General features: G+C 37.7%; 1 protein-coding gene across 1 annotated transcript in view; it reads right to left on the bottom strand.

The window, feature by feature from the left end:
• The window catches only part of Mctp1 (multiple C2 and transmembrane domain containing 1), a 606,101-nt gene that overhangs the window by 329,640 nt on the left and 252,443 nt on the right, over window positions 1–24,018 (bottom strand). Inside the window, exon 2 of the mRNA XM_004625433.2 lies at window positions 2,005–2,119. Within this exon, the coding sequence (XP_004625490.1) occupies window positions 2,005–2,119 (115 nt within the window). The remainder of the gene's footprint in view (window positions 1–2,004; window positions 2,120–24,018) is intronic.

The following is a 24,018-nucleotide window of genomic DNA, read 5'->3' as shown; positions in this document are numbered from 1 at the left end:
AATTTCTCCCTCCGTCAGTAAGAAACCCAGCTCTTTTTATCTATAATATCTTTACATATTTGCTGGTTCCTAGAGTGCACATTAGCTTCTGAATGGATAATCGTGCTTTAGTGTGCTATATATGTGTGTACAGTGTTGCATTTGTCTGGAGTTTTATATCAGACAATCCGACACTGTTTTATGGTTACCTAGATGACTTCTATTTTCCATCTCCTGGAGGTGCGGCTACTGTCACAATCCATTCTGAGTTCCTCCCACCTCCTGATCAATTTCCGTGGACCAGGTAGTTTGGAATTCTGAAATAGCGCTATAGAGTTCTGCATGGACAGGAATGCTGATGGGGAGAAATGTTACTCCCTCACTACCTTTCAGCCTGTCCTCCTCCTGCATCGTGCTACTGGGTGTCACTTGTTCTCACCCGCCTAATGGCATACTGTGTGCTACTCCCTGCTTTTGATCCTTGCTGCCTGTATGTCTTTTTGGAGGAATGAGTAGATAACAGTGTTCCTTTTTAACTTTGCTTAAGTGAACTTAACTCAATCTCACAACTTGTTCTATATCAGTTCCTAAAGATGTTCTTTATTCTTTTTCACAGCTGTATAGTACTACCTTATGTAAATGAATCACAGTTTATTTAGCTACTTCTCTATTGAGGGTATTTTAGGCTGTTTCTAATATTTTATAATGCTACACTAATATACATATGTATGCATACATAGAGAGAATATAGTTGTGGTCTAATCCTATCTTCAATCAAATGATAAAATGGAGTACTTTAAAAACTAAAACAATTTATATTAAATACTGCTAATATTATTTCTTTAGCATTACTTTTGGCTCATCTATTTCTACCCTCCTTTGAGACAGCCTAATTCAATAAATGTTTTTCCCTAGCTCCTAGACCAAGTGTTCACCTTTAAAATCTTTATCTGTTTAAATTTGAACATTTTTAGTTGCATCTTCATTCAGAAAGAGTGTTCTTGATATTTTATTTAAAAATAAACACATCAGGGCCGGGGAGATAGCTCAGTAGAATAAGTGCTTCCCTGGCAAGCACAAGGGACTGAGTTCAATCTCTGGTTCCGCAAAATAAGTAAGTAAATAAATAAACAAAAATAAACATATTATTTGTAAGTTCTAGTCATAAAATTCACTATCACATGAAATTAGTTTATTACTTAATATTTCATTCCTTTAGAGTTAAGGTGTGGAAATTACAGGCAGCAGTACTGATCCGGCTCCTTCTACTCTGAACGAACGGTCACCAAACGGGACGAGGAGAAAAGCAGGCTCGAAGGCTGCCGGGCCCCTCTCCAGGAGGTCCGACAATGAACTAGAACTAGTACAGGGAGTTTCCTTCCTGTTGGAGAGAAGACCGCACCCGCAACTTGGCTTCCTGTGGAACGGGGAGCTCTGGGGCCCTGCAGGACAGCACCACTTGCACAGCTGGCATTTCAAACTTGCCAACGATATTTCGCAGGCAGTCATCTCAGCTTGTCCCTGGTTTAAGGGGTGCCTTGTGTGCCCAGCTCACTGGGAGACTGCGCTAGGACTTGGCACCTGAAATCTAAAGAGTGCTTGTTTTATCTTATTTCTTCTCACTGTTAGAAACTTTCTCGTCCACCATGAGACTCTTGCCAGGTGCTTAGCAAATCTGTGCAGCACAAAGAATGTTGGTCTCCTGGAAGTAACTTCTGATACAGCTTCTAACATACGGCTTCTAACATACGGCTTGCCTATGTACCCGGTTGTTCCCCAAATGACATATGAAGAATAATTTGTATCAACACTTTGGTAGGAGCCTTGCCATCCGAGTCTGGAGGGCCAGAGTGCTGAAACTTGCATAGTCAGAGAGGTCAAGAAATATATCAAATTGCATCTTCACATTGAAATTTCTATAAATCAATTTTATAGTTAACTTTTCAAACTCAAACAATCATAAGGCAAAGTTCACCACAAATGCATAGAAAAAGCTTCTAAATAATATTGTTCTTATGTTGTTACCTCCTCGATCTCGGGCAGCTAAACTTTGACCCCTTTTTAATGTAATGTCCAGCTGGTACATTCCGGGATCAGCCAAAGGGACATCTGCATTACTGGTTCCAATGGTGTGTATTTTCTGGAAAACAAGAAATTTACAAAATATTTAATTTATTATTCCTGTTCCATTGTCTCCAGTGGGGACTTTAGGTAGTTTACAAGGATTACTCAGAGAAACAAGTTGTCTTGTGATTTTTACATAGTATCATAAATACACAGTTCTCTGATGATTTTGGAGTTCATGAAATTCTTCAGACTTCAAAGAAACAAAAACAAGGCAGTTATAGAAGTGGCTATTTCTTTTTTTCTTTTTTTTTTTTTGTGGAACCAGAGATTGAACTCAGACCCTTGCACTTGGCAGGGAAGTGCTTATTCTACTGAGCCATCTCCCCAGCCCAGACCTGGCTACTTCAACTCAGGTTAGAAATAACAAATGTAACATAAAAACATTTCCTATGGAATTAATAAAGGAATAATGTCTAAAAAAATACAATCAATGATGAATGCAGAATAAAGATATGCAAAAGAAGTTGACTTCTACAAAACTAAAAATTGAAATGACTTATTCAGATGACTTTCTGGTTCATTTATCTACGCAAAGATCTCATTCTGATATGTCACACACTTTCAGTTTACCTCCAATATAAAATATCATATGATTGTACAGAAATAAATTCTTCTGGCATTGCAACAGTATTTGCATGGAATAAATTCTCATTGGGTATAAATATATAATGCTGATTTCTATGCTATAGAAGTGCACAAGCTATTTCTAGTTCAAAAACTTTTGCAAAGTTGCCGGTATAGAATATTTTTAACAACATGTTTTTAATAAGCTAATAGTTATTGTATATGAATTACAAAGGTTATTGCAAATGCAATAATTATATGAAAACAACATAGAAGAAACATTTGGCAAAACAGTATATGTCCTGTTGGACAGTCTCTGCCACTTTGTATGCAGTTTCTTCCTTTAGGTATTTGAAATCTCACAGTAATATTTCATGATCCACAAAGAAGTGTTTTCTTGTTTTAAAATACACAGAGATAATATACCATAAAATCAGTCTTGTCGATTATGCCACAGTAAAGCTGGAAATTTTTAGAAAGAGAGAAAAAGCTATATAGATTAGAAAAACAGACATAGTTTTCCTAGATTAAATAAATTAATAACAGACAAAATTGATACTGGCTTTCTTCAAGGCAAATGCTAACCCAACCCCAGGACGTATGTGCAAGTACACATGCATGAAATAATAGACAACAGTATGGCTGTTTCCATTCCAAAATGCACAAGGAATGCATTTATAAAGTAATATTTCTTTTAAAAAATCTTTCTTGAGATACAATCTCTGTAAATTCTCACTTCAGTTGGGGCGGTATAGTACTTGAAGTTTTAAGACCAAGATGAGCAGCTTCATTTTTTGAGACATTATCCTTTCGAACAAGCAGCAGCGCAACTCGGGTTGGCAGCCTGAACTCACGGCCTCTCCCCGGGGAGCAGTGCGGTTCATTTCCCCTTGTGGAGTCCTTGCTCGCATCAGCGGTAGCGCCTTTCCCAGGCTCTCAGGCTAGATGCCAGGGAGCCTCCTCAGAATTCTCCGTTTGCCTCCCCCACACCTCCCACTAGGTGTCAGATCCCATTCATTTCTGTGATAGTCTCTCCTGATTTTTTGTTTTACTTTTCATTCCTGTTAACCTTAATTACTTAATTATTCTTCATATGTAATTTGGGGAACAACTGAGTTACTCCCTTGCTCACTTTAGAAAGTCTGATACAAACCTATATGTGTGTGTATTTGCACATACTTCCTGGGGTTGGGTTAGCATTTGCCTTGAAGAAAGCCAGTATCAATTTTGTCTGTTATTAATTTATTTAATCTAGGAAAACTATGTCTGTTTTTCTAATCCATATAGCTATGCCTCTCTAAAAATTTTCAGCTTTACTGAGATATAATTGACAAGACTGTGATATTATGGTATACAAAAGTAGTGATTTGCCCTGGCAAGTGCAAGGGCCTGAGTTCAATCTCTGATTCCGCCGGGGGGGGGAAAAAAGTAGTGATTTGATACACATAAATTTTGTAAAATAATTACTACAATTAAATTAACACATCTTTTACCTCAAGCATATACATTTTCTGTTTGTTTTTTGCTTTGCGGCAAGAACACTTAGGCAACTTGCAAATATACAGTTTGGCACTAGTATCTGCTATCTATGTACTATGTTATACATTGGGCTCCTTGAATTTATAACTGAAAGTGTGCAGCATTAAACTAACATGCCCATCTTTCCCTTACCTCTCCCTGTAATTACTTTTTGTTTAAGGCATATTGTCTTCCCTGGAATGGTGATATCTTCAGGTCCTTAATTGCTTCCTTTTTTTGGCCAGCTCAGCCTGCCCTGAGGGCGGGCCAAACCACAGGACAGTCCCCTGCACCAGCCTAAGCTTGCCTCAGCAGGCACTTTAGATTGCTGAGTTATCTCGCAGGCCCCTTGATTACTTTCTTATTGATGAATATTTGCCTAATTTCAGTGTTTGCTGCCAAACAGACTGGGGATTTTATTTTTCTCATGGAATAAAAACCTTGGTTGGCACTCCTATCAAATTGCACAAGAGTTCTTTCTCCCATCTCAGTCAGCATAAGTTTTTTTTTTTTTTTTTTTTTTTTTTTTTTTTTTTTTTTTTTTTTTGTATTTTAAGGAAGGGTCTACAGGGTGTTCAGGGTCTCACTGCTAGATTGGATTTGTAGTGATATGCCTGTTTATAGCCTCCAAGAGCTACAGGCACGGGCCACCATGCCCAGTCTCAATTGCCATATCAGCGCCCCCAGGGGCCAGGCCAGCACGGCAGGCCTGGGGATCGAAACCTTGGCTCCTGCACCCGCTTGCAGGAGCCTTAATCCAGTGAACTATTTGGCTGGCGCTTTGTAATTTTTAGTACTAATTTTTCCATTTTTAAAAATATTTGTGGGCAAAAACTATCATCATCTTTTCATGTCTATCTTTAGAATTATGGTGAGGTGTCTTCAGAGCAGTAAAGTGGACAAGAGAATCATGTCTGTTTACAGGGTCACACAGCAACATCAACGTGGAGACAGAGGAAGCCAACCATGGCCTGAACAACTTTTCAGGAAACGGTTGTGGGTCTAATGAATAAGCAAGGTTTAAATTCACATTTAGTATTGAAAGCAAGCATTAATGTTCAGTTATTTGGCCAATCTTGCATACCTCTGGATGTAATTTGAGCAACAAATTTGATGATAAAAATATGTAATATAACAACCACTGGTAATTTACTGTTCTTGTTTTCAAAACCTGTATCATATGTTTTGTTCTGTTTCTCTGTTTCTGTTTTTGTTTTTGCTTTTCTTTTTGTTTTTACTCTATAAAATAAAATAAAATAAAATAAAATCAGATTCAATAAACTAGTGTTGGCTTGCAACTGTGTTCTAAAGCTTTCATCAGTTTCCAAATAAAAAGATCTTAATATATATTAAGCTTTGATAGGCTTATTTTTAAAAATTTTTTTCCCATAATTCTATTGAGAAATAAAAAGCAATGAGACAGTTTCAAATTAAATTGGTAATACAGTTCCAATAATTAACACATTGCATAGTCTTCCTAGTGGTTGTTTGTTGTACATGATGTAGACATGATATCCTATTTACAAACACTATTAGAACAAATACCCCTATTCATTGATTTAAGAGAATGTAGCTATATATCTATCCTAACCATTTTGAATACACAAATACAAAATGGACATTCATTTGTATCCCTTCTTTTGTTTAGATCTGTCATTTAAATATTATAGGTGTGTGAACTCAGCAAAATATTCCAAAAGAGTCCAGAGTCCATAATATCATTGGGTCTTCCGCTTGACTGACAATGTCAGAAGTTGTTGACCTGAGTCCCCCACAGCTCAACATAACAACATGGCTTTACTTCTTATACTTTGTTTTTATACTTTTCTGCTGGATGGTTAAGACCAAGATAAAGCAAGACCTATGTAACAAGAGTTGTAGCTTTTAGATCTGATAAGGTCAGTCAAATCCCCTCAGGATTTATCCTGACACCCTGTACCTCAGATTGTAGATCCTTTGTCAGTGTCAGCCATGTGGATGAGTCATGGCCATTCTTGGCCAATTTGCTCTCTGTGAAAGTGATAGGCTTATTACTTTCTACATAATGGAATGCAAGCTGCAGAAAAAGAGTCCTCTACTACTCTGCTTCCTCCTCTAGGGCTATGATGGCAAGTTAAAGACAAAAGAACTTCAGTGCTCAAACATCTTTTGTACTCTTTCTCACCCTACCCAGTGCTTATACTTTAGCATACACAACTTATGTAGTACTTGGTTTATTATTCTAAAATGTATGTTATACTTTATGTGCAGGTTAAGGAATTTTGAAAGATAATTTAACTACATTAGTATGTCCACTTCTGCTTTTACAATGTAATACCTAGTTCAGACGTAACTCCAACTACTCTTATATGCATTGCCTATATTCATTTCCTCTTCTACAAATTTCTCATTAATATTATTTGCTCATTTTTATACTGTGTTGTCTCTTTAAAAAAGGTATTAGGAGCAATTTCTTTGTCCAATAAGTTACAAATGTTTCCTCCCACTGTATCTTGTCTTTGATCTTGCACATGATATAATGTGGTTCTGTAGCAACTGTTAGAGTTGTTCTTTTTCCTTTTATAAATTGTGCATATCTTATCTTGCCTACAAATGTTTTTATACATTATGAGAAAGCATAATTAGCTTCTTATATTTAAAATATTATTACAATTTTAATCTTTACATGTCGCTAAATCATTTAAAATATATGTATAGAGATACAGAGGATATAAATACAGCTATAGACATACTTCTTGCTATACTATATATAGAGTTTAATCTACATGGTAGACTGAACTCAGCATCCCATTTGTTTTAGACAAATCCTCTACCACTCAGCTATAGCACAGCCCTGAAATATACTTTAAATGTGCTTGTGGTATAGGAACTCAAGTGCACTTTCTTAATGCTTATTAGGATGGATAATGAGCAGTGATAGCCTCACTTACTAACTGAGCCATTTTCCTTGTCTTCTGGCCCAAAGATCCAGAGCTGAGCCCTGATTCTGCCTTACTAACTGTGTGACATAGGGAAATCACTTAGCCTACCTTCACTTCAGTCTTTGGGTTTCTAATTCATGTGATGGGAGAATATTAATAATATTATCTTACATACTTGTAATCATTAATGCACATGGAATGGTACAATGCTGCCTGGCATACAGAAAACACTGAAAAAAATCTTAGCTATCATTATTTTTCAAAATTGAAAATCACCAAGGTTCCCATCTAAGCTGCACTGAATTTGATTTTAACATAGCAAGAATTTATAGTTTCATGACATCAAGGATTACTTTCTAAGGGAAATGTAAATTTCTGTTTTTTAGGTCCTGTTTTATGACCTTCAATCAAATGGCATTATTTTCCTTATATAGGACCTGTCCCTCTCTGTCTAATTTTATTCTTGAATGTTTCGTTTCTTTTGTAAATTGAGTAGTCTTTCTATTTTCAATTCAATCAAGTTATTTCTCATATATTGGCCAAATACTATTTTATAGAGTGACTACCTGCTATTATTTTGCAAATCACATTTTGGGTTGTCCACATATAAAAATCATACTGCATGCATATAATTCCTGTTTGACACTTATTTTTAATATTTAATTACTTATTTTAAAGTTTTCTCCTGATATCTTCAAAAATCCCATTTAAGATAGTATTTGACACTGTTTAAAATGGTATAAGTCGTATGCATTTCTGCATTGCATTTGAATTTAATATCACATCTTTGACTATTTCACAACTTAGTGACACTTATCAATATTTTTCAGGCTTAAACATTTTCTTCTACTCTTCACTTTGTGGACTTTTAAAAATGAATTTTATCAAGAGATTTTCTATGTCTATCAAGAAGATTCTTTGGAATGTTTGGTTGGTAGTTGTTGCTAACATGGCCTCACCTTCGCATTTCTGAAGGAATGTCTATCGGATTTGAGCATTTGTTCACTGTCATGCGCAGACACAAGGATGTTCAACCCATCCGCTGTGCACTACATGCCTGAGGATATCAGTCCTTCTTACTGAGACATTGCCAGTCCACGTTATAACTGCAGACTACCTCTCTCAATGCACTCTGAGTTTCCTGCTCCACTTTCCTCCAGGCCACTTTTCCTCCCAAGGACTTGCTTCAGGAACTCCTGCTTCCCTCCTACACTGTTTGCCAGGCTTCTTTTGTCCCTTGTTTTCACTCCTTCCTCCCCAGTCTTCAAGGCCCACTCCTTTGTACATTGTGTATTCTCCATTACTACGTTCTACCTCCAATATCGTACTTGCTATTTTAGGTTGTAAACTTTACAAATTGGGGGAGGGAGTGGTTAAGGATAAAACTGAGATGAACTTTGAAAGAGGCTACAAGGACAGATGCTGAAGGACACTTGAACTAGTTGAGGAGAAGCAGGTGGGGGCCTAGAACAAGGCTGGATACCCTGGGGAAAGTTTGTTCCCTCTCTTCTCTTGCGCCTGTATTGGACATCAAACTGCTTTTGGCAGCTTCGTTCACGAGGAACTCAAGTCGCCCCTTAGAATCCTCAATACTGTGCTCCAAGTAGCTGTTACCAACTGATCAAAATTGACACTTAAAATGAAACCCTGTTCCCTGTGCAGCTATAATAAAAGACACACTTAGTATAATGTAACGGAGGTACTGTGTCATAAAGAGAGCTAGAAACAAAGACCAATTATTATGAGCAAAGACTCTGAAGTCCTCATAGAGATGACACTAGAGTAAGTCTGAAAATATGAGTAGGATTTTGACAAGTGAAAATCTCTACTGGGGAGCTCGGTGGGGATTATACAAGAAGGTGGAAGATTGACAGGCAGCAACACAGGGCTGGGGAGAGTCTCAGCCTGCAGGCAACAGAAAACCACTGCATGCTTTTGGAGAGACGCAGTGTAAATGGGCCTCTTTTAATGAAAACATGTTGCCAGTCATATATTCTCCTGCTAAATGATTAGATTTCAGGATTCTGGCACTTGCAAAGGAAACAACCAACAAAATCCAGTGAAATGAAGAGAATCACACTGCCTTGGAAAACTACTCTCCAGAAAGAGGAAAAAAAAAAAATATATATATATATATAATCACACATAACCAGACTTTGTGAAAATAAAGATTTAATCAAAAATGGACAATTGAAATGAATAGAACCATCTCAAAGTAAATGGCCAATTGGTACATTAAAAAATATTCAAATGTGATCTATATCTATATCTATATCTATATATGGGGTGGGGGTGTATATAATGGGGTATATGCACAAAGAATGATTAATTCACGTCATTCATTAGAAAATGGATATATTTTGAAATTATATTGCTAAGTGAAATAAATCAAACATAGTTTAAATATTTTATGGTTCTTCTTATACAAGAAATCCAGGATAACTAATATAAAGAGTAAAATAAAAGAAAGTGATAGAAAACATGGAGGAAGAATTTGTGGAGCTGGGAAGGGGATCTTAGAATGAGGAGAATAAAAGGATTAAGATATTCTATGCAAACATACCAATTCCCTGGGTTAATGTAATTATTAGGTATTGCAAACATATACTAATAAGATAAGCTGGTCTGTTCTTTCTGTGCAGCAGACAAGAGTAGAGATATCTGTGAGTAGAGGAATTATTTAAAGGACTTTATAACAGTTGAGTGTAAGTCACAAGAACACAATCTGGTCAGTTATAAGAGAAACAAAGGGTGCATTTCAAAGGTATCAAGATTTGATAAATGGAATTTTCCAATTGACAAGATGTGGCAGATATGGGAAAGAGATGAATGAGTCACACAGAAATTTGTACTGAGCTGGGAGGAAGAGAAAAGATAAGCTCAAAAGTTTAAATTTAGAGTTCTTAATAATTAAACAGTGTAAACAGATCTCAACAATATTGTTCAAAGTTAGCTGGAAACCCTTCAGGGAGCAAAAATATCCTGAAAGTCTGTGATGCACACCATGCAGGACTGGATGTGCTAACATAAAACACATTCTTCTATGTGAATGATATGTACTAACAAAAAATTTAAAAAGAAATATACTGAATTATACACTTGCCAGTGGTTAATGCTATGTTATACGGATTATATTTCAATAAAAAATATTTAGATGCACCCATGGAAAATGTAATATGATATAACTGAAGAGTATTTTAATTTATGCTCAACTTTTTAGAAAAGCACTCTATACAGTAAAAAGCAAAACAAAATCCAAAGAAGAGCAAAACAGAAACATTACTAGTGTTTAATTCAGAATAGAACTACACTCCTGGGAGAATTCTGAGATTTTTTTTTTGAGGGCATGGTTTCAGGGATCAAACTCAGCACCTTGTGCTTGCCAGGAAGGTTCTTATCCTGCTGACCTCCCTGGGCCCAATTCTGATATTTTGATTTTCCATTAGCCAAAATCAAACAAAATGCACTGATAAACGTGCAGATCCAATAGCTAGCAATGCTTAAAAATTGCTATCTATTTTTAAATAGATACAGGAAAAAGTGTTGCTGGTTACTTTTTGTGGAAAAAGTGCGAAACTCAGCACCAGTGCTCCCAGAGTCTCTTCACCGGCCCTCTATCCACTGGGACTCCTACTCACCCCGTGGCTTGTCTGCCAAAGAGACTGTCGTGTGTGGAATCCCTTCATTACAGCTGGTAACCTTCCCACTTACAGACATAGTTCAGCCAAGTCCCCTTTCCTCAGCCCTTCTGCAAGGGGACCACCCTCCTCTGAAATGATACCGCAAAGCCTTTGTATGCCAAGTCACAAGCACTGCTCATGAAAGCATGGGTGGCCATGGCTTAGCTGCAGTCCAGAGCACCACTGTCTCTGCTCCCCTTTCCATTCATCTTTAAAAGGGCGCAACAGACGCAGACGAACATTTTGATTAGGAGATGAAATACGCCAATGTACGTTGTCACTGTCTGAAGTTATTTAACAGGAATTATTCAGGGGCAGGGGATGAGCAGCCCTATTACGAGAAAGGAAAGTATACATGTATTTCTCACAAGTGTTCAAAGGCCTGGATCTAAGGACTCGATATACTGTCTAAGTTCCACAAGGCAGAGAGAAAGCTTTCTGAGCTCTGCTGGTCTCATCTCCCTGCTTCTTTACAAAGGCGTAAATATTTAAGGAGGCAGTGCCAAATAACTTTCAAAGCTGGCTTTTCCTATAGTTTTGAAAATTATATATTATGCTTATGCTACTGCAGGTTTCATAATTCGAGGACTAGAAAGAAACTAGTAGCTCTTGCTTGAGCTAACTCGGGCTTCTAGTACTCTTACATCACGTATTGAGATTTATTTTTGCTATTTTATCCAAATAATATTTGTCAGACATGACAGCAAGATGGATTTGTGTTAATCCCTCTGATATTTTTTGTCTTTTGGTGAGTTTCATGCACTTTTTTCTTCAAAGAAAGTCAATGTTCATTAAAAGCACATAGCTGAGAGCAAATAAGATAACTCCAAGACAAATAATCTTGTCAAAAATTGGCATCTTGCACCAAATTAGTGATTGATGTTGCCTTTCTTGTTGTGTATGCTTTCGTTAGTAAGAATTTCAGTATATTATACAGGTTCTATTATTCCCAAAATGGGCAATCTGCACAGGAAAACATTGAGTTATGGAGGATTCAAATTTTTGAGATTAAAAATAAATAAATAAATAAATAAAAAATAAAAAAAAAACAAACAAATTTTTGAGATTATAACAATCCCAGACAAGGACGTTTGGGTAATAGATATCTTACTTCATGAGCAACATGTGATTTTGCTGGAAAATTCTTTTTTTTTTTTAGTAAGTAGAAAATTTTGAAAGGTAACTTATTCTATCTATCTATCTATCTATCTATCTATCTATCTATCTATCTATCTATTTTGCAGTACTGAGGATTGAACTAAGGACCCTGTGCTTAGCCAGGCAAGCACTTATTCTACTGAGCTATCTCCCCAGGCCCCTGGAAAATTCTTTAAGTAGTTCTATGCAGTCACATCTAGAAAACTCTCAACACATAGATCAGTGTTTATGAAACCCCCAGTGTTTATGAAACCCCCACAAGGAAGTGTGCTTATCAAACTTAAATACATGTTATTTCTGGAGCAATTCTGTAGTGCTCCATTTTTTTCCTGTAAATTATAAAATGCATTTTATCTGGGTTTACTTTGGGAAGCGTATGGCTATTTGCAAAGTTAAGTGCAGGGAAACCCAAAGAACCAAAATAATCTTTTAGTATTTTCCAAAAACACTCAATGGGTTTATGTGGGGCATTTTTGTAGGCATAGACAAATGCTGAGGAAAAAAGACAGTGAGATTGAAAATAGGATGCAGGGCTGGCGAGATAGCTCAGCCCAGTAAGCACCTGCGTAGGCAAGCACAGGGACCAGGGTTCAATCCCCAGCATCACATGCTGTGCTGGCTCCACCCCCAGGGCACTCTGAACTGGCCACAGAGTCTGGGCATGGTGGCGCATGCATGTAATCCCAGCACTGGGGAGGCTGAAAGCATGAGGATCACTATAAGTCTGAGCTGTGTAGTGAGACACTACCAAATACATAAAAATAAATAATTAAAATGTTTAAAAAATTAGGATGCAAAACTGTGTTCAGAATATGAAGTAGATAAATTACAATGTTGCATTATGAAGAGATTGTGAGGAACTATAACAGCATGCTAGGAAGGGCTGCTGTGTGGACAACCAGATTTAAGGTAACTATTTTCTCCTACGCTTTAGATGTTTTCTAAGTTTCAACAGGTGTGTAGCATGTATTATTCTAATCATTTAAAGACTAAAAAATAACACTTCTCTGCTGCTTCTACACTTTGATGACTCTGTTCAATTTACTATGGAGTAGAATTTCATAAACTTGCTTTGAATCAACAAATATCTTCCCGTGGGCTAAGCATACCAATGTGGCATTTTTAGCTTTTTGTGTGTGTGTGTGCAGGGTCTCACTACGCAGCTCGGACTCATAGTGATCTTCCTGATTTGTGCTTCCCTAGTGCTGGGCTTACAGGTGTGCGCCACCATGCCCAAACTCCTTGGGGACTCAGCATGCCCGAGGGCAGGGCTGGTACAGATCTAACCCGGGTCGCTATGCTTATCTAAGCAATTGCTTGGTCCGCTGAGCTATATCGCCAGCCCTAATGTGCCATTTTTACTCATGTTTGAGTTTAAAATAAAATGCAAGGGTATTTTACCTCTTTAAACAATTTCATGACTACAGGTGCACAGTATGGCTAGAGTAAGGTCTCATATGCCCAGATGTCTAAATAGCAAATAAGTGTGCTTTTAGAAAAACCAAAGGATAAACCCAGAATTTTCCATAGATCCCGGCACCAAGTAGTCTCAGTGAATACTGTGATTTTTATTTCATAGTTTTCCATCTTTGCAAACCCTCAGAAAAGAAGTTTTTCAAAAGTTTTTAAGCAACAAAATGAATAACATAGTATTGGTTTATAATCCAAAGTATAAAATATCTATAGGGCAGGGGAGATGGCTCAGTAGAATAAGCGCTTCCCTGGTAGGCACAAGGGTCTGAGTTCAATCCCCGGTTCTGAAAAAAAAAAAAAAAAAAAATATATATATATATATATATATATTTCTACATATATAAGTAAATCATTTGAAAAAAATAAACAAATGAGGGAGGATAGACAAAACTATAGAGCAGAAGTCTTCAAAATACTTTGTGTAGAAATGTAGTGATTTCCTGTGAAAACTAACAGCACTGATGGGCTGGTGCGGAACACTCAGAGACAGGTGGCAAATGCTAACCCTGGGGACAGAGTTACTGTTGTCAGTATGCGCCCAAGAAAAGAGGCAAGGAGAAGGGCGCTGTATCTCTGTGATCATCCTCCCTTGCCAAATCATAAGATAAACATCAGATCAACTCAAATTAAAGGCCATTCTATAAAATATCTGACCAGCATTCCTTAAAATTATTAATGTCACTGAAAACAAGAAAAGGCTGAAAAGCTGTCATAACCATAAAAGGCCTAAGGAGACATGAAAGATAAACGAGTAGTGGTACTTAAATGAAATATGGGAAGGTAAAAAGAAAAAATGCCATAAATAAAAACTAAGCCTATTCAAACAATTAATATTAGTGTATTAATACTGGTTCATCATGAAACACGTGCCAAGCTAATGCAAGACATTAACAATGGAGGAAGGAGGTTGAGGGGCATACGGAAAGTCTCTCCACAGGACTCTTCTGTAAATCTAAAACTTCTGAATTAAAAAGTTTGGATCATCCAAATTGCCCAGTGGATTAAAATGTTTGCAAGCAGGCGCGGGGCCTGGGGGTTCAATCTCCAGGCCTGCCATGCCAGCCCCACCCCCAGGGCACGCTGAGACAGCTATTGTGACTGGGCATGGTGGCACAGGCCTGTAATCCCAGCTCTTGGGAGGCTGTAAACAGGCAGATCACTGTGAGTCTGATCTAGTGGTGAGACCCTGCACACACTGTATACCCTTCCCTAAAACACCAAAAAAAAAAAAAAGTTTATTTTACAAAAGTTTCTGTAGAATTAATACTATTGTACAAATAAGCCAGTGCTTGGCAGCAGCAAAGAATGTTTATAGTAAGCATAAAAATCAGCTCCATAGAAAGCATATCATTGTTAAATTAGCCCAACCCCCTTACTATGTCATTTTCCTTATCCCATTTCACAGATGTAAAAGCCAAGGATGATAATTTAGGAATTACATTTATATATTAATAATGTTTAATCAAAATAATTCTCTAGTACTGCTAATATAAGCATTTTAACTCCAGGTAAGTCTGTGAGGATGCAAATGATGACTACATGAATTAGGCTACAAATTCTAAGGCATGGTGTTCACTTTTAATTCCTGAATAAAAATAATTTTATTATCTCAAAGAATTTAAGAGAACTCTTAAATTATTTAAGAATTTAGTTCTTTGAGCCTCAAACCTCGTCTGAAAGAGGAGATGGATGTAGATTACTTCCAAATTTTCTTTTTGCTTTCAAAATAGGAAGATGGTTCTAGAACATGCTTTTTTCTTCAAATCTATCACATCAGATTTTTGTGAAGCTTAAATAAGGTAATACGTAGGAAAAACTTAGAATAATATGCTAAACATAAAATTTTTAGTTCCTGCCTTTATAGTATTAATGACCATCTACAGATTAGAACCTAAATTCAATGATGTAAGACACCGGTGTTCATTTTAGACCTTAAGCCATATTCACATAGGAAGGATTTTTTTTTTTTTTTTTTGTATTTTAGGGAAGGGTCTACAGGTTGTTCAGGGTCTCACTACTAGATCAGACTCATAGTGACCCTGCTGTTTACAGCCTCCCAAGAGCTGGGATTATAGGCATGCACCACCACGCCCAGGCTCAAGTCCCAGAGGTGGGGCCAGCAGAGCAGGGCAGGCCCAGGGATCGAACTCCTGGGCCCTGCACCTGCTTACAGGTGCTTTAATCCACTGAGCTATTTGGCCAGGCCTCACACAGGAAGGATTTTAAAGGAAAAAAAGTCTAGACAAACACAGGAAGTTCTTTTCCAAAGAAAAACATCAAATTTTCTCTGTTTTCACAGCTTTTGGAACTCTTTGCCCATGAATTCCAATGCCCTCATTTGAGTGCGATATTTTTGAGAAAAGTGTGTCATTCCCAATTACTCTCTTTTATAGTGAATGAAAGGGGTGATAAGCTGACATATGAATAATGTTAATAAAAATAAGAAGTTAAAAATACATTTCAGTTTTCCTTTAAAAATGCTGCTATGCTAGTTTTTAAGATTTAAAATCCCAAAATGTCATCATAATAGGAGGAGTGTTATTAGTCTTTCAGTGAACACATCTGTCTTAGTAACTTTTCTTACTGTAGAGACAGAGTACCTGGCACCAAGATGAAAGGGAGAAAAGCTTATTTAGCTCACAGTTGGTGAGATCTCAGTCCATGGCTGGCTCCAAGCCAGGGAGGCACATGGCAGTGGGGTGTCACAGAGGAGAACACTTCATGACATTCACAAGATAGCAAAAGCAATGAAGGGAGAGACCAGATAAGCCTCTTTCTGTCTCTTCCATTGCATTCAGGGTACCAGAATTAAGGCAGTGGAAGCCAAGCAGTGGACTGATTTACTAACCACCCACCCTTAATCCTAGTACTATTAATTCTAGAATTGTGCTATGAATCAGTCACACACTCTAGATTCAGTCACTTCTGAAAAAGCCCATCTAAGACTGGATGGGGCTTTGGGGGAACATTAGACAAAAAAAAAATACCTACATATGTCATTAAGAAAGTTATTTTGTAAAGATCTTCCATACATAAGCAAAATCTACTGAATTAATAAACGTGAAAGCAGTGACTGCTATGGGTAAAACATAAGTCCTAGACATAATCAAAAGGGGACTATAGAAACTAAGCAAATACAATGAAAAGATATGCTGAGTATAATCATTCAACTAACTGCTTTTCTTCAAGCATGCCAGAGACGTAACTAGGACAAACTGGAAAACATACAGCTCGTGTTCAATATCTCTTACAGACAGAGATTTAATCTGCCAATAATTGTGTATTATCATGTGAGTAGATGCTCTATTTCTTGTGATTCTTTAGTACTTCCTCTTGACACGGCATTAAGTTAATACTCTATGAAAGTCGAATGTTTCTCAATAATAGTTACTCAGTGTGGGAAGCTTCCCCCAGTGTGTTACAGAAATATATACTATTCATTCCCCCAGATTGTTTTTGTTCTCTTGTGATGCTCCCAACCCCCTGTTGCTAGTAGCAATTTTAAAGAAGGGGTTAAGGACCAGCTCTGCATGGGTAACATCCTACCCAGAAACTAGCCCGCTCAGAAGCCTGCCTTGAACACCATAACATAATGGTCACTTTCCCAGGATATGTTTTCATTGTTTCTCTTGCTTATAACCCTCAGTTTACTCTTATTAAGCTATGTGGTTGTGGAGAAGTTGTCATGGATTATGGGTAGTGATAGGTAAGCCAAAGGCCCTCAGCTTCACAGGCAGAGAATGTCACAAAGATTAAGCCAGTCTAACTACCTGGCTACAGTGATTACTGAAGTAATGATGGGTTAGCTATGTGGCCTAAGTAAATCTTGGGAACACTTGGGAATGTTGGGACAAAGAGCCTCAACCTTGCTCCTTGGGTATGAAAACAGTGAAGTCCTGCTAACTGAGGTAGGGCTGGTCACCATCTTGGGTTCTGAAAGTACCAGGATGTGAGAAGAAGACAGAAACAGAAAGACTGGGTGGAGAGGCAAAAGCACAATAGATTCTTGGAGTTTGGTTGAGCCACTAAGTTAATCTTTAATTTACTTTGCATAACAGGCTTAAGAAATACTATCTCAGTGTTACAGATAGATGGAAACTGAAGATTAAGAAAGCTGTACAAATTGCTTCACACAGGACATACTAGAACTGGCATTCTAGCTGTCCTAAGGTGCAAGCCTATGCTCTTAACCACAAGGGTAGTAATTTCCTTCCCCCTCAAAAATATGTCAGAAAGTGAATTAGGTGTCTGAAACTACATGTTAACTTCTCAGACCCTAATTATATAATTTCACTTATCTAAAAGTTCACATCCAAGTGGGAGGGGTAACTGTAATTAAGGGAAAAGTAGTACTCTAAATTTTTAATATCAAGCGGTCTCTAATTTACAGATTCAGAGTCTTCTTTATGGAAAAGACACTTCTGTCTTTCGTTGCTTCCAATAATGGGGGCCATTTTGGGCTCATAATCAAATATCTTTGATGTCAGTAACAAGCTAATTAGCTGTGTACTATTTTTAAAACTTTGTTCAATATATATAAAGTAGGGTTTATAATTAGAAGGTAGAATACAGTCATAGAAATTGCTTTATTTTACCTTATTAAATATAGAAACAATGCATAACTTTCTTCATTCAAGAAGTTGCAAGAAAATAATCCCTAAGGGAGCAAAACACATACTTTAAGTCCAAAAAAGATTTTTTTTTAATTTCAAAGACAAACATACTCTTCATTTCATCACAAACTTGTCATTTATGTTTTATTGAAGTTTTTTTTTTTTTTTTTTTTTTTCAGTTGCATTGTTTCCTGAAGCAGAATGTGACCTGGGCACTTACTCTCATGCCCAGGCCTTTCTCGAAAAAGTGTGGAGTAAAGTTTTTTTTTTTTTTTTTTTTTTTTTTTTTTTTTTTTTAATCTCCCCATCTTACAGCTGAACCTGAACCTGGATTCTATTCCCAACTGTGAGCTGAAAAGATAGAATTCAACTTGTGAGCTCATCTTCTACAGCAGTTTTAGTTCAAGGTGCAAAAGTCTGCAGACCTGGGATCTCATCTTGTCTTCCAAACCACAGCACTTCTTCATCTGCGGTGTCAGACCATCTGCTTGTTCGGTACAGTTCAGCGGTTTGAGAAGATCTCAATTACGTGTGACTGACACGCCCAAGCAAGTTTTCGCAGGAAGGGGCCCAAGTCACCAATGTCAGTAAAGGAGAGTTTGTTCATACAGTGAAATCAAATGAGTATTAGGCCTGTCCAGCGGTGTGATAAATGTACTGACTTAGAGGACCAGGCATGCAGTACAGAAAGCAGGACATTTAGCAACGCAACTGCTTCACATGGAATGGTCAGGACTAAGCACCATTGGCAGAAACCAGTGGAAGATCTAGACATGTAGTAACTTATTGTTGTTGTGGTTTATGGACAGGGATGGACAAGGCAAAAAGATGGTTTAAAAAAATCACAAAATGCTATGCTACCCTCTTGCTAATGATGAGCCAACATATACAAATGTAGTCGGGGCGCCACATATAGACTTCCCAGCATCTAGAATTACACGCATGGAATTCCCTCCCTCAGGGTTTCTTTCCTTTCCAGTCCATTCACTAGCTGCACACTCTCAACAGTACACAAAAGTAAAAGTGAAAATAAAACTTTCCATCTACACTCTAGTGTTTTTCCCAAAAGGCAATCATCATTTACATTTTCTTGACAGTCCTCTAAAAAATAAAAAATAAGCACATACAGTTTTTTTTTTAAATGTAGAAACAGAAGAGTGGATGTATTGTATACATCATGAAACATTTTACTTTTTAAAATCTGGCAACACCTTGGCTTGATGTTGGTGCCCCCGACCCCGCTTTGCCCATCAGGACAGACTCACGGTCCTTGAGGAACGTACATACACTATGATTATTTAAACACTGTATTTTGTTTGTGGAAAATCAGATTTCTAGTTCTCTTTACTTTTGCATATTATTTCAAATAATGTTAAAGGGTGTTTCATTTTATACAGATCTTGGAGTGCATTCTTGCTTCTAAAGGGTCAACTTCAACCAATGGAATTATTAGGTTAGAATATTGTATGGTTTGGATTCTAAGAAATCTTGTCAAATCAACCACTCTCCAAAACTACTCCACCATCTAGCATTTGCACTAACAACGGTTGAGAGATAATCATCCAGAATACATGCTTTCTGATATTTCTAGTGAGTCTGCACAGAGGGTCACATGGAGATGCCCAATTTAAAAGTTAAGGAGCTTCATTAGTTTCATTTTTCAACAATTTAAAATTTAATTCAATTTATAAACCATTTCAACCATGTTCAGAATCGGCTTTCTCTCTGTCCAAAACTTCTCTGCACTGATCCGTCCTAGGTCCTGTTAAATGACACTTTCCTCAAATACCAGCAGGTAAGGTTTTCTTTCTTGAGAACCATGTGATTTTCCTCTGGCTCCCTTGATTACACCACAATGATTAAAATATTACTCTGTAGCCAGACTTAAATTCTGACATTTTCTAGCTGTGGGACTCCTTCGGGTAATAAGGAGTTATGCCTCATTGGGTTGTGAAATTTTAATGACTTAGAAATCATAAAGTGCTTTTCAATTCATTTAATGAGTTACAAATCACATATCAATGATTTAGTCAACCTCTAAAAATGTTAGTTATAAGTGGTCTACTTCCAGAAACAATAAAGCAAACTTGCACCAGAAGAGGATAAGCTCCAAGCGCGCCTCTGAGGAATAGGACATCCTACAGTCCCAGCCCCATCAGGGAACTCATGGGGATCTGCACTGCTAAAGACATTGTAATTTTATTGCTATTATCACCTTGAAAAGGATTCCCTAAAGATAAATTATCCACACATATAATTCTTCAGAAAACCCACAGAAACCTTGGACAAAGCTATGACCAACTACACCAACATGAAATCTGCATTAGTTCTATCAGGGGATTTCACAGTCTCCCTTCAATTCCTCTAGAGACTTGAGCCTTAAGGACTAAGTGCTTCCACTGTAGTAATTTTGATCATTTTTTTTTTCCAGAACCGGGCATTGAACTCAGGCCCTTTCACTTGCCAGGAAAGCGCTTATTCTACTGAGCCATCTCCCCAGCCCCTGTAATTCTGATCTTGGACATTACTTCATTATGCTAAAAGCCTCCCTATTGATCACCTGTTTATTCTCAGTTTTGTCAAGCCTGGGTAAGGAATGGTAAAGTATTGAAGGACTAAACCAAAGATGAATATGAATGCTAACATAAATGTTCTCTCTCTCTCTCTCTCTCTCTCTCTCTCTCTCTCTCTCTCTCTCTCTCTCTTTCTCTGCTTTCACCTTAAGTGAGTGTTTTAAAAGATACTTGGGAATTCACTGGACAGCGTGATCTCTAAAAGTTGCATGATAGTTCACACTAACCACCTTTCCCCTTTCCCTCCTCTCCTACAGTTAGGTCCGCTTTGCTCTGTACTACATCAAATATTCACTTTCTAGTACAGCCTCACTGCATGTGGGTTGTTATATTATATACTGTTGTCTTCAAATTAGTCTTTCAGATTACCAGGCATAAAACATGCAAAATTATTTAAAAAATTAAAAGGAAAAAAGAATTAAAGCATTAACTATTCCTTTCAACAGACCAATATAAGTCAGCAGTACAATTATCTGAGCTATCCTGTGCATACACGTATATATTTTTTCCCTTCCTTATTTCTTTCCTCTTTTCCCACATCCCAGTTATTCCCTCCCTCTGAAGAGATTTTTTTCCTTTCACAGTGTCTTTGGGATTTTATTTACTCTTCCAGATTCTTACACTAGGGAGACAATATGATCTTCACATGTGCGGGTCTGATTTATCTCACTTATGAATATGGTCTCCAGTTGCATTTATTTACCTGTTAAAGCCTCAAGTTTATCTTTTTGATAGCTAAGTAGTATTCTGTTGTATAATAATACCACATTTTTTTATCCATTCCTCAGATGATGGGCATTTGGGTTGTTTCCAATAGTTAGCTATGACAAATTGTGCTGCTGTAAACATGGGTGCACATGTCTCACCGGACCACGCACACCTTCCCAGACCATGAACTGCTACACCAGCACCATGACTGTTGCACCTGCTCTCACACCCCGCCCTGCCATCAGATTGATTTGAAGTCCAAGGAAGACCACATTTGTGTTAAATATGTTTAACTGGTACTGGTCACTTTCCTGTCACCGGGACAAAATACTAACACCTACAATTTAGAGGAGGGGAGATGGATTTGGGTTCATGGTTTTTACAAGATTCAATTCATGCCTGAGTGGCTAAAAGGCAGAGAAAGCATGGCAGAAGAGGAAAGCTGCCTGGCCCAGAACAGCCAGAAGGCTGTGGGGGAGGGGGTTTGGGGGAGGGGCTAGAGAGGGCCGCCCCTCCCCCCCAAGGCTGCTGGCCAGGACATACCTCTCTACTAGCCCCACCCTCAGCAGCTCACTCAGCTAAGCCCTCCAGCAGCTCTCATGCATTGACTAGTGGCCTCCAAGATCCCATCACCTTCCCAAAGCTCTGTATACATGACACTTTTGGGGGACATTCTAGAGCTAAACCATAATGTCATGCCATGTAGTACCTCAAGCAGTATTCCATTAGAAGGTAAGCTCTTTGAAAGCGAGGATTTTTATCCACTTGTTTCACTGCTATATGTACCTAGGACATAGTAAGTAGTAGATATAGTGAAGAAGTGTCTGGATGAGATGCCTATAATCTAAGGCTTTATTTATGGTTCCTGTAGCATAACAGGCTTGAGAATGAACCAGATGGATACAGCCAAACAGAAGGAGATGACAGCTCTGAAGATCACTTGCTTCTCTCACAATTGATCATCTCTATGTCACTATTATACCATCTACACACATGAATATAATCTCACCTTGTAATATGAAATCCTACCCTGGAAATATTCCTTAGTAAGTAGTGAGAATTCAGTGCTACAAAGCGTTTCAGTTTTGTTAGGGTTTAATTTACATAGTATTTGGTGCCATCACAGCTCCTAAGCCTGGAATGCATTTCCAAGGCCTCAAGAGCAGCCGGCACTGACCTAGGACCAGGCCCCCATGATGCTCCCCTGCAGGTATATAGGATACACAGGTGACCCTGCCATCTCTTCTCCTGACATTGAGGGTTTCCTTGTTGAGAATACAGATTAACTTGCCTATCACGCTGGGGACCACTTCAATGCCTTTACTCTGAAGTGAATTACGTGAAGAGAATAGAAAATTAAATACCAATATCAGCAACAACCAGAGGAATATTTTCATTCTACAGAAAAGATGCCCAGTGTCACTTAGTTTGCATCACGGTGGCCTCTACAACATGTGCTCTTTCTTAGGTATCACCTAACCTTGGTTAAATGGCCCACGGGCAGTACTTAGGCATAGGTACACACTCACATTGTTTCCTCATTGGATATTTCCTTTTGGTATTTCCAACTTATCCTAGGAAATCCCAATCCTTTTCCTAGTTCTTGAAGCTCCTTTCTCCTGGCATATGGAGTGTCATGACTACCTGACCACCTTTGGAGATTATTGTTTACACTAATAAAAATAAAGAGCTTTAGTATGTTGCCCTTTTAAGAAAAATAATTTTTAACTCAATGATTTAAGTTTTAAAGAATAAAGAAACTAAAAGGATATTGCCATTTTATTCTTAAATTCTCCTATGAATAAAATTCATAGGTTAATACTATGAAGTTAGAAATGGTTGTATTTTAATATTGTGGCACCTACTCAAGATAAGAAAATAGATTCATTTCTAAGGAAAGTGAATCTGAGTAGGAAGCTGCCTGCCGTCCATTGTCCCCCCTTCTGCCATCCTACACCTGCCCTTTCGAATTAATCCACCCATGCCCCCAGCCCCACCCACCCATCCACTTATAATACAGAGTCTCTGTCACTTTTATACTGGGCTAGGAAGGGAATACACAACCATGCAGTAAGTCATGGCTCCCATCCTTTCGGAAACTCATAAAATCAGTCTTACATATCATGCAATAATATATATTAAGCAGAAAAGTTATTAAGGCAGATAATGTATTCAGCAGAGGCTTTCTCATAACTACTGAATTTAAAATATAAAGAACTATCATACTTGGGTTCAAATAACACAAACTAACAAACTGCACCATAATTGCCTTTTCTTTTTCTCCAGGCAAAGGAAGGAAATTCGTTGCTTTAAAAAAACAGGTTACTTTGGAGATAGGATGTGAATAATTTACTGATATACTTTTAATCCTTGCCTGCCATTAGTTATAATTGCTGTCATAAACTAAAAGTGTCAAAAAACATATGATTTGCATAAAAATTTTACAAAAAGAGCAATATTTTGACTGACTTAGTACTTACTAGAATTTGGGCCTCATGGAGGGAGCAACACAGCATCATATTGAAAGTTCTCTTGTCACTGAGATTAATCTCATAAAGAATTTATGCCGCCTATTGTCGTGCTGAGCATACCAAATAATTGTGATAAATGTTGTTACAGGATCTAGTCAAATTGTCACTTATCTCCCCTGAGGGGAGCCGAGGAGTGCTAAAATAGGTGGATCTTTATCAGAAGTAGGGGTTTA

This window comes from Octodon degus, unplaced genomic scaffold (assembly GCF_000260255.1).
Source record: "Octodon degus isolate 3935 unplaced genomic scaffold, OctDeg1.0 scaffold00009, whole genome shotgun sequence".
NCBI lineage: Eukaryota > Metazoa > Chordata > Mammalia > Rodentia > Octodontidae > Octodon > Octodon degus.
The sequence above is the reverse complement of the archived record's forward strand: the minus strand, read 5'-3'. Positions and strand labels throughout refer to the sequence as shown.